General features: G+C 41.2%; 1 protein-coding gene across 50 annotated transcripts in view; it reads left to right on the top strand.

Moving 5' to 3' along the window:
• Positions 1 to 12,431, top strand: part of LOC120457181 (sodium channel protein para) — a 57,343-nt gene that overhangs the window by 15,121 nt on the left and 29,791 nt on the right. For 26 of the 50 annotated variants that reach the window (XM_039644528.2, XM_039644529.2, XM_039644513.2 and 23 more), the window contains 9 exons: positions 2,572 to 2,663; positions 2,761 to 3,037; positions 3,136 to 3,445; positions 4,684 to 4,992; positions 8,430 to 8,492; positions 10,134 to 10,314; positions 10,376 to 10,587; positions 10,664 to 10,763; positions 11,000 to 11,068. In XM_039644528.2, the coding sequence (XP_039500462.1) occupies positions 2,572 to 2,663; positions 2,761 to 3,037; positions 3,136 to 3,445; positions 4,684 to 4,992; positions 8,430 to 8,492; positions 10,134 to 10,314; positions 10,376 to 10,587; positions 10,664 to 10,763; positions 11,000 to 11,068 (1,613 nt within the window). The remainder of the gene's footprint in view (positions 1 to 2,571; positions 2,664 to 2,760; positions 3,038 to 3,135; positions 3,446 to 4,683; positions 4,993 to 8,429; positions 8,493 to 10,133; positions 10,315 to 10,375; positions 10,588 to 10,663; positions 10,764 to 10,999; positions 11,069 to 12,431) is intronic. The other 24 variants (XM_039644498.2, XM_039644524.2, XM_039644515.2 and 21 more) reach the window with 3 other exon arrangements.

Here is a 12,431-nt window from a genome sequence, read left to right as displayed (position 1 = left end):
TATATACCCATGCACAAGTGTGCGTGGGAGTCGGGCAATTAGCAGCATCCAGCTGAGTCAATCAATGAAAGCGAAAAAGTGAAAAATACATAAAAAAAAACAAGAAGGCGGAATGCGGCGTTAACCGATTTACAGACATTTACACACATTTGCATACATGCACATGCTTCTGGCCCATTAAATGCAATCAAAGGGACTGCAGTGTGTTCTATCAGCATCTGTAATGCCAGAAATGAGCTCAAACTGTGCTAATGGCACAGTTGAAAATCGCAAAGAACTCATGGGGCATAAAAAACGTGCATATGTTCCTGGGGACAAGGAATGTCATGCATTTTTCATTCGAAAAAATTTAACTTTTGCCAAAAGATAGAAGCATAAATGAAACCATGCAAAGTAAAGTGCATTGCTGGCTGACTTGGCAATAATAAAATGAATTAATATAAATACAGGTACATGTGAACGGGGGGGAATTTTCCGAATTAATCAAAGCGTAGAGGCCAACGAAAGTATTCAAAAGTGGAACTCAAGCCGAATTAAAATGAACGGGGCCACAGGAGCAAATAGCAAATGGAATTACATTCATTAGAGTCAGCAGTTGGAAAATAATAAAAACGGCAAAACAAAAAAAACAAAAAAAAAAGGAAAAAAAAAGAAGGGGCAGCCACAAGAAAAGCAGCTATGGCCATAGAAATTCTATAGAATTATACGTTACACGCGATGGGGGGAAAAACAAAAAAAGTCGTGTTAACGGAGCATTTTTATTGATTTATTTTTGCCGTTTCTAATGACGCGCCCAACCATACACATACTTGTACAAATACCCTCACACACACAATCACACTCAAACTTACACTCACACAATGGCACATGACAGGATTTTCTGCGATTATTTCCCAGGCACACTCACACTCACACACACGCACACATAAAAATGCCATAAACAAATTTTTGGTCGCTCAAGTTAATTTTTGTTCCATTTCCCAGCTTTTGGTTTATATTTCTCTTCTCTTCTTTCCCATTTTTCCTTTTTTTTGTTTCCTCTTTGTATTTGGGATTGCCGCTTTGCCTTGTTCTTTTTGTCGTTTCGTGACAATTCCATTTCATTGCTTTCTGCTTCATTTTAAGCATTTATTGGAGCTGTCTATTTGCCATACTTTTTTCTTTTTCTTATTTTCTTTTTTTTTTGTATTTTTCTGGGTGGCCAACGAGGGGAGCGAGGGAGGAGGCGACTATATGTCGTGCGGCACATTTGGCTGGTGGCGCCGCCAGGACGCGCAGCCTTGGCTCGTCAATGCCAGGCACGACATTTTAAAGCTCCCGGCTTAAAGCATTCTGCATTTCCTCCCATTTTCCATTTTCCCTCCGCCCCTCTTTTTTTTCGCGGAGAGCCAGAGTTTGCGAATGCAGGCCACTTTCCGCGAAAGCCCAGGATTCGGCCAGAAATAGGGTTTCAAGCTCGTTAAATCGAACTGTCTATCCAATTAGCAGCTATCCGACCACGCTGCGTATACGTGTTATTGCATCTTAAAAACATGGCCAACATGGCGTATACGCATTCGGTGCAAATTACTTAAATATTACGTATACGCAAGGGGTGGCGATTTATGTGTAATGTTTGACTACTTAAAAAATTTAAAAAATTAAAGCCATGTTAATAAGCATAAATTTCGAAATTAAGTTTCAGATCCAATCGAAAGATCTCTGAACTTTTTTATTACATTTTGGCCGTTTGCCCACCGTACTTATCAACAACAACAAAAATGGTCAATTATACGACAGCAGTGCACGCAATGGCAGACAAATCGATAAATATTCATGAAAAATAAATGGAACCACTGTTGCTAGTGGCACTTTCCGTAGGTGTGTGTGGTGCACAAGCCACCCACTCACCCACTCACCTACTAACCCACCCACCTGCCAGGTAGCATCGAGAGAATTCCCAAAGGATGACGTACGACGGGTCACTGGGAAGCACTTTCTGGTCGGGGGCTAAGCAGGCTCTATTAATATGCTTTTTTATGGCCAGCCACGGAGAAGGAAAATTGATCGGTGGACATGGGTAGCGGGAAATGGAAAGTGGGAAATGGGAAATGGAAAGTGAGCTATGGACAGCGGGAAATGGGAAGTGGGCCAGGTGAAGCTAATTTACAAAATGTGTAATAAACGTGGCCGGGTCGCAGCTTTATTTATTTTAGTACCTATGCTTAGAGGCATATGTCAAAGTTCGCATTCATTTGGGCTTTTTATGGCATACAAACATATACTTTCATTCATACAAACACACACACTCACTTGTTTGATTTAAGTTAATTGCTTTGCAAAGAACAACGAAAGAATAATGAACCCACAACATTTGTAATTTATATCGAATGCAATATCGAATCGAATATCAAATCGAAGCAAATTCTATAAATAAACTGAATAAACTAATTGCATGCCTATAGCACTCTAATTACTAATACTCGATGACATTCTATGTGTGTACATCCGTATCCGTATCTGTATCTGACTGAACCTGCTGAACCTGTAACTGCTGCCCCAACAAATCAACGATCTATATCCGAACCGCAGTTATGTGACCATGGGTATAGATTTAGGTAATCTAGCTGCCCTGCGAACGTTTAGGGTGTTGCGAGCGCTTAAAACCGTAGCCATTGTGCCAGGTATGGAATCTGCCTATTGACTAGCTTATAAATATAAATATGTATATAAATATAAATTAAATATACACTATCATCCAATGAAATATCCCACAAACAGGCTTGAAGACCATCGTCGGCGCCGTCATCGAATCGGTGAAGAATCTGCGCGATGTGATAATCCTGACCATGTTCTCCCTGTCGGTGTTCGCGTTGATGGGCCTACAGATCTACATGGGCGTGCTCACGCAGAAGTGCATCAAGAAGTTCCCGCTGGACGGCTCCTGGGGCAATCTGACCGACGAGAACTGGGACTATCACAATCGCAATAGCTCCAATTGGTACTCCGAGGACGAGGGCATCTCATTTCCGTTGTGCGGCAATATATCCGGTGCGGGGTAAGTGCAATATCGAAATCGAATTGCATTTATCAAATTCTAATTCTAAACACCTCTTGTCAACTATCCACTTTCCATGCGATACCATGCGATACCAGGCAATGCGACGACGACTACGTGTGCCTGCAGGGGTTTGGTCCGAATCCGAATTACGGCTACACCAGCTTCGATTCGTTCGGTTGGGCATTCCTGTCCGCGTTCCGGCTGATGACGCAGGACTTTTGGGAGGACCTGTACCAGCTGGTGTTGCGCGCCGCCGGACCATGGCACATGCTGTTCTTTATAGTCATCATCTTCCTAGGTTCATTCTATCTTGTGAATTTGATTTTGGCCATTGTTGCCATGTCGTATGACGAATTGCAAAAGAAGGCCGAAGAAGAGGAGGCTGCCGAAGAGGAGGCGATACGTGTAAGTAGACACCCAGACCAGCTGCCCCAGACAACTGCAACTGCAACAGCAACTGCAGCTGCAACTGCAACTGCAACTGCAACTGCAACTGCAACTGCAGCTGTGCAAGTGCCAAGCAGTGGGACAAGAACAGACAAAAGTACAGTACAGAACCGCTAACTACTACCATACTACTACCATACTACCATACACAACTACAACAGCTGCGGTAGATAATTTCAATTTCGATTGCTGCCGGAACTCGATCGAATATTGAGAATATCTACCCGTACCAATGACTCGAAAACAGCAGCAACCACAACAGACTTGCTTTTTTCTTTTGTATGTACCATGTGAATATGAATATCAATATGATTATGAGTATGAATATGAATTTGAATCGACTACTCGTATGTATATCGTGTATCGTATATCGTATATCGTATATCGTATGCCCTAATATCGTATGCTTTAGCTAACTGTCTATGAAACTTAATCAACTAATCAAAACTATCGCAACATCTTATCAAAACTACTCTGTCTATCCTGTACTTTTCAATCATTGTGCATAAAATGTCGAGCTCGGTTCCGTCTGATATTGTCATCCAGTAACTGTTATACTCGTAGGACCTGGTCCTAATCACAAACCATTTAGCTTTCAAAGTTCCTGGAACTTGCCCTTTTCTATCTCTCCATGTATACTATTATATATTCTATAATCTTGTATGTAAACTCTTTGGAGATATACTCGTACTTACTTATGATTTTAGTGCACCATTAGTTCCGATCCTGTCACTAATCACAAAACGATTAACGGAAATAACAAAAGAAGAAATCAAATTACTCACAACCTATACTTACTATCTCTCTGTCTCTCTCTCTCTATATATATATATATTAATATCCATATAAATATGTATCAAATAAGCTCCAGTCCTGACACCTCAACCCATCCTAACCCGAATCCTAAAACTAAACAAAAACTAAACAACCCCAGCACAGCACCTTACTGATTATGATTTTATTTGATCTGTATACCTATGTATCAACCATAACCGATCAAAGTAGTTTCGTAGTTTTGCTTTTCGTAATGTACCAGTTCCGAAAATCCCCAATTGAGAAATCCCATTCCCAACCTGAAAATAACCCAAAAACCAATCCACCAATCCACCAATCCTCCAATCCTCCGGATGTGTGAGATTGCGGAGTGATGGGACTGTACATAATCGCTAATACCACAAATACCACAATTGTTGTAGGAAGCGGAAGAAGCTGCCGCCGCCAAAGCGGCCAAGCTGGAGGAGCGGGCCAATGCGCAGGCTCAGGCAGCAGCGGATGCGGCTGCCGCCGAAGAGGCTGCACTGCATCCGGAGATGGCCAAGAGTCCGACGTATTCTTGCATCAGCTATGAGCTATTTGTTGGCGGCGAGAAGGGCAACGATGACAACAACAAGGAGAAGATGTCCATTCGGAGCGTCGAGGTGGAGTCGGAGTCGGTGAGCGTTATACAAAGACAACCAGCACCTACCACAGCACACCAAGCTACCAAAGTTCGTAAAGTGAGCACGGTAAGTATTCCGAGCGCAGGCGCAGCATTTTTCTTTACCTTCCTTTCCATTCCAGTCTTTTGTGTTCCGTTCCATTTCGTACTGTTCCGTTACGTTACGTTACGTTACGTTTACCTTCTTTTGCGTTTGATTCCATTTGACGAGCTTCCCTTTACGTTTCCTTTATCGTTTTCCTATTCCGTTTCTCCATACAAATCCTATTCGTTTCGATACTGCTTTCGGTTCCTTTCAGTTTCCCTTTAGCTTTTTGCGTTTTTGGGCTCTACTGTACCCAATGTCGTTAGACCTAGATGTGTTAACTGTACTTGAATTGTGTTTGGTTGGCCCGACGGCCCATCGATTATTATATACATACATATGTGCATACATATATGTTGGCTTGAGTTGCTTTTGGCCTCGGTTAGGTTGATTTTCCGTTGCGTTTTCTTTATTCTAATCGATTCCCCTGCAAGGATCTTGTCTTCCGATCGCTGCCTATCGATCACCGATCACTGGGCTCCACTTTCAGCTTGCGTTGCAGCCTCGATTCCCTTCAAGAGCTATCGATTAATTGCGTCGCCCCGCTACCGATAAAGTTAGAGCTACAGTAAAAGCTACAGTTATAGTAACCGTTACCGCTATCGTTACATTGCCATTGCATTGTTATCGAACCTGAGTTATCCAGTTATCGCCTATCATTTTGTTTCTCGTTTCTCGTCGATTTTTGTTGGATTAGTTTGATCATTTTGTTGGATCTCTCCCTCTTTTGATTGGATCGTACATTTCGTGCCTTATATGCTGTATAAATTTACCCGTATGATCATGCAACTAGATATTGAATCCTTTCATACCTGTATATGGAAATAGTTAGTGCGTGTCGATATGTATGTATGTATGTACTCTGACCTTTTTTCTTATCTCTATCTATCTATAACTCTATCTTTAACTGTAACTCTTTAATCATACTTCGGTTTTAGTTTCCCACTATGATTTCCGTTTCGTTTCGTGCATGCGAGTGCCTGTGTGTGCGTGAGTGTCGGTGGGATATACATAGATTCCCAGACAGTTTTCAAGTTCTATTGTAGGAGCTTTTGACAATGATTTTCCATTTGCGTAGCTTCAAATTTAAATTCAAATTTGTTTAAGTTTTGTTCTTAATTTCCAGTAATTTTGTACTCTCCTTATCATTTTTGTTTCGATCTTGGTTGGGTCATTGCTCGGAATGCTTTAGGTAAAATGGAAAACTCCTTATCAAAGTATTTACATATATTATGGATGCTTTGACAATTGGCTTCGTATCGCATTCTGCAACGCTAAGAGAACCAATAAAAATCATAAGCTTCAGATTCGTCTGCTTGGCTTGACTATTGGACCTGCGCTTAAAGGCTTTGAACCCTTACAAAAACCACCGTGCCTTTTTCGTTTTTTGATTTGACTTTATTTTCGACTATTGTTTTGGATTCGATTTCGGTTGGTCTGCATTCTATCCTCGATTCCTGGCTAAGGAGCCACCGATCAATGGTTTCTTTGAGTTTATGTTGAGTTCCTGTATCAATAAAAGTTTTTGTTTAACGTTCCGTTATGATATTGTACGATAGAGTTTCGGATTTGATAATTTCTGTGGCTGCATAACCATTGCATGTATTGATCGAACGTTACATTTCCCGTTATAGCATCTATAAATGTATAACAATTATAACAGTTGACACACGCCACAATCAAATTCCGATGATTAGAATCCATTGATTGGAGAAAAGTTGCCACTTGTGCTCGTAGCACCAGATTGAATAGAATAAAATTGAATCAAAACGAATCGAGTCCATTCGGTCACTATACCTATCGGGCGAGCGATAACCAATTGCGATTACCATAGATTTTTCTCTTCATCGCTAAGCTAGCTATGTACCTCTCACGAAACACGGACTTTTTGGCATATGGCAAGCGTTTGCTTTTCAGCACAGCTACACTTACACAAAACACGCGCGCAATTGGAGGATCTCCTCGATAACCGATAACCGATAGCCAATAACCGATAGTAAGCGGTTCCCTTTGTCGAGCGGCAAACGCTCGGGTGCTCAAAATATAAAGTTTTCGGCTTTTCCGTTTGAGTTGTGAACCCGCTAACACCGCAATGAACCGCCTTGAATACCTATGAAATGAAAACACTATTTCACACGATATATATGTACCTAACCGATATACTGATTGATAACTCGCTATCGCTATCTCGCTCTCGCTCGCTCGCTAGCTCGTTCTTGCCAACCATTAATTTTGCTCAGGGCAGCCTCAGATAGTTTTCGATGAGAGCAGAAACTATTTGGGATTGACCGTTGATAGTATATCGATAAGTCCCCAGTTGCCTCAGGTAGGTTGCTCTCTCTCTCTCTCTCTCGCTCCTACTCTCTTTCTCTCTCTCTCCCACACACACACTCTTTCTCTCTCCAACTCTCTCTGTCTGGCTCTGTTAAACGAACCAAAGCGAACTCACACAGACAAGAAACAAGACACGCGTACACAGCCAAAAACTAAAATCAAAGTCTGATTAGGACTCGATGAAATCCGTCCAGACATACCGTGTGGATGATATATATATCCATATACCCATTTTCGATCTGTCAGCCGCCCCTTTGCCACGCCCCGCTGAGTATGCAACGAAAAAAGAGATCAAAGCGCAGTAGAGTTGTGATTTGAAACTAGAAATGCATCCGTACGAAGTTTGGAAGAGATTTGCCTAGAGTTGATTGTAGAACTTACCGATTAACACTTGTTTCTGATTTTCGATTATTATGATTTTCATTATTGGGCCGGCTTTTACGCCAGTGGGACCGATTTTCCCGATCAACGTTTATACAAATCTTTTCGTTTTTCGTATTGTTCCATTGAAGTTTTCTCTTTTGTTGGTTAATATGACTTGATATTCTTGATCTAAGAACTGTATAAGTATATAAGTATATTATTTAGTTCTCCAAAACCCGACCCTTAAATATCTAGCTAAACGAATCAACTTTTTAATCAAACGCTACGCTGAAGTAGAACCGAAATCACACCACAAATTTTAAACTCAAATCAACCGTTCACCAAACTACAAAATGTAAAATAGTTGCTATCTTATCATGTTAAAAGGAACACACACATATTAACACAAAATGTACACATACAGAAACACAATCGCATACAAAACACACGTTATTCTCACAACTAAAACGCTCCAAGTAATAACTTTTCCTTTAAATCGTAGACAACCAAGCCAAATAATTTATGCCAAAACCAAAAACGACAAAAATGGTTTTTGTACAAAATATAAATATACATTTATCCATAGATAATAAAATCGCAATCGAGAAATATATATATTTTTTTTGATTCATTTTTCTTTTTCTTCTTCTATTTATACTTTGTTTGTACAACAAATGAAAAATGAAAACGAACCGAAAAAAATCGAAAAAAACAAAACTTAGACATCCTTATCCTTACCTGGTTCACCGTTTAACATACGCAGGGGATCACGTAGTTCTCACAAGGTAAGCGCCCAACACACACACACACACACACACACTCGAACGCCCCACACCCACACCACACACAGATCCACGAACACAGACACGGATTTGCGTTACACACATACACCCCACATCATCGGCCATCCGTGGAATTGGCCATAGATCATCAGAGATCACAGCTCACAAATCACAAATCACAACAGCCACACTCCACTCGTCGATCATCTGAGACTGAAAGTCACCGTCTTAGTCTTAGCCAAGTAATCGTATCTCGTAGGCAGTTGCTACCGTACATATCTATAGTTTTTGGATCGGTTTCCATTCAGCACTGAACGATGTCCTTGGTTCATCAAACCCAACAAACCAATAACATTAAAGCGACTAGTTAGCGTAGCATCCGATCTGAAACATCTGTAATACCCGATCATCTTTGGATACGAGAGTACTATACATATGTGGCACTAACCATATCGATAGGCTTTCGCATTTGCATTACCATATAGCCCCATACATAGCCATACTCACATAGTCATGCTCACCTAATCGTCTATTACTATCTACATGTTTTCTATTGTTTTCTACTCTTCGATAATTGTGTTTCCTTGTTTGGCCTTGTTTTGTGTATCGCTGTATCTTCATATCCCTCAATATATATATACTGTTATATATGTATACTATCGTGCATATCCATCTATAACGTATAGTCGTCTAACTAACTGTACTGCTCTTAACTGTACTCGGTTGTAAGTGTGTCTGTCTCTGTGTACCTCTGTCCTCTGTACCTCCTCTGTACAACTGTACAACTGTACCATTGTACCATTGTACGCCTGTACACCTTTAAACCTGATTAGCTTGATCTCAGCAGTGGGCGTCGAAGGGAACAGTTCTCGTCCGGATGTCACTCATCTCGCGGTCACTGTTACGCGGTCACTGCCACAATCGCAACCACTGTCACTGTCACCGCTCACTGTCACTGTCACTGTCACTGTCACTGTCACTGTCGCTGTCACGATCACCCTCACTGTCATGTCTCGATGTGCATTCTTTTGATCGTTTTGCCCTTTGATTTATTATCCTATCAGTTTTCTTTGTTTTCTTGTATTCTCGTTTTGGTTCTCTGTAAGTATTACGTCTATGTATACGCAAAACCACAATAAAATACCTATGTATAAAGCAAGAAATGACACAGTAATCCTCTGAAGTCTGACTGTGGTCCGTTCTCACTCTACGTTCTTTACCAAATTGAAAATATCCGAAATCAGCTCAGATATGGCAATCTGCATTGATTTCGTGGCCAGATCATTTGATTTGTTCTTCCGCTCTTGATTTTGTTATTCTTGTCTATAATTGTTCATTTCAATCACATCGATAACGAGTCTAGTCTAGTATGGCGAAGAATACCCCGCGTCATAACTCTCACCACTCTCGGCAAATACCACCTAATACCTACTCCTACTACTGCTCTCTGCCGTATAACTACTTTGTAATAACTCTATATATCAATTTATATATAATTATACTATATATATAATATACATTGCTGTGTGGCTTCACTGAATGCGCGAGTGGGTGCGTGTGTGTGCGAGTGCGCAAGTGGATGCTATGGGGCCAAATCAGATGAACTAACCTAACCCAATTCCATGTCCATGTAACCATGTCCAGTACACGATACGGAACGGGCGTGGCCGCTTTGGTATACCCGGTAGCGATCGTAAGCCATTGGTATTGTCAACATATCAGGATGCCCAGCAGCACTTGCCCTATGCCGACGACTCGAATGCCGTCACCCCGATGTCCGAGGAGAATGGGGCCATCATAGTGCCCGTGTACTATGGCAATCTAGGTAAGTTCTAGATGCACTATTCTGCCTTAGACGCATGACAGTAACATGGGTTTCCTTTCAGGCTCTCGGCACTCATCGTATACCTCGCATCAGTCCCGAATATCGTATACCTCACATGGCGATCTACTCGGCGGCATGGCCGTCATGGGCGTCAGCACAATGACCAAGGAGAGCAAATTGCGCAACCGCAACACACGCAATCAATCAGTGGGCGCCACCAATGGCGGCACCACCTGCCTGGACACCAATCACAAGCTCGATCATCGCGACTACGTAAGCCTCTTTAGCCCCACTTACAGACAATTGATTGTTATCGATCTGAACAACCGATTATTTTGGATAATTTCAGGAAATTGGCCTGGAGTGCACGGACGAAGCTGGCAAGATTAAACATCATGACAATCCTTTTATCGAGCCCGTCCAGACACAAACGGTGGTTGACATGAAAGGTAGGATATGCTCGATATACACACATGTTTAACATATGTATATGCGATAAGTATTATGTTTCGAAGCATATTTATTTAATCTTTGATTTTCTTGAAGGTAATATCGATTTCATATTTTATATAGGTAATGCCCTTAAATCTTTTCAATGCCTAACGATTCAAGTGGATAAATGCAATTTCATCGATTATTCCGATTACACACACGATAACCCCCCATTGCCTTCTGCTCCTTTCAGATGTGATGGTCCTGAATGACATAATCGAACAGGCCGCTGGTCGGCACAGTCGGGCAAGCGATCGCGGTGGTAAGTGCATTGATACAAGCTTACCGATATCTGTAATTGTTTCCTATCGATTAATATCCATTCCGTTCATTCTGTACATTCTTGCATCCCAATCGATATCGATCGTCGTCTCTTTTGTGTTAACCTTACATGTGCATTGTTCGATTTGGTTTTCGTTTCCTGTTTCGTTATCATGTAAATACAATACTGTAAACCAGCCTTGCGGGAAATAAAGATTGCCAGTCGATTTTCCCCGACAATCTCTTCTCTTTTCAACAATTTAAATTTTTGGCTTTACAAGAAAACAGCATAATAGCTTAAGATCATCTCCAAACCAATTTCTTTAAAAAATAATAATTAAATAGAACAAAAAAAGCAAATGGAGTGACAGTTTCATTGACCTGGCCAACTTGGCAGTCCTGACAAAAACTTAATTTAATTTGCCCTCATGTTTTATGCATTTCATTTTGCATTTTGATTGCGGTCATGTTTTGATTTTATCGGTTCGCATGCGTTTTGTGACCCCGCCTGGCCGAGTCTTTTGGCCGATTGATTGATTGATTGATTGGTTGATTGACTGATAACTGAAGTGAATGTACCAGTGTGTCCTGCTCCTAGAGCTCGCATGCGGCCTGCATCGTGTGCATCCCGTGCATCCCTCCATTAATAGCCGATAACCAATAACCATTAACCGATAGCCCCACTGCCGCCGGCGAAGAGCGAACGATGCGTTGCCTTTGTTTATACATATATATTTTATTATCCTTTGTGTTCTGTTCTGCATTTAAACTCTTCCTCGCGTGCATACCTATATATGTATACATATATATAAATATTTTTGATTTCTCTTTTAAATTCCTTTGTTCTAAGCTCAAAAAACAAGCAACTTATTTTATATATATACCTATGCATATATATCCAAACATATATATATATATATACTCCAATGAATGACTTCTTTGACTCGTCCATTTTATTTAATGCCGTTGATGCTAACAGAAGAAAGCGAACAAGCAAAAATGACAAAACCAATACAGCAAATGTTTAAAAACAAACAAAAACAACAGTCCGTTCCAAAACTTTAAGAAGTGCAGTTAGCAAGCCACACTCACACAGCCAAACAGCCACACACCCATAAATAATTAGAGTTATTTTCTCACATACACACACACACACACGCGTACTGCGGAAGAGCAGGCGCTCTCTTAAGCCTTTCTCCGCTTTTTCTCTCTCTCTCTCAGAAACGTTAAGAATTCGCATTTCGCACGCTGCTGCCGCTCTCACCCACACACAGACAATTAACACACACACACACTGAGCAGCCTGAGAGGTGACGAAATCTCCTTTCCTGCCAGTCACGACAGTGTGTCGTCACGAAGGCTGC

Source organism: Drosophila santomea, chromosome X (assembly GCF_016746245.2).
Source record: "Drosophila santomea strain STO CAGO 1482 chromosome X, Prin_Dsan_1.1, whole genome shotgun sequence".
In the NCBI taxonomy this organism is placed as follows: domain Eukaryota; kingdom Metazoa; phylum Arthropoda; class Insecta; order Diptera; family Drosophilidae; genus Drosophila; species Drosophila santomea.
Note: the sequence above shows the minus strand (reverse complement) of the source record. Positions and strands in the feature narration are given on the sequence as shown.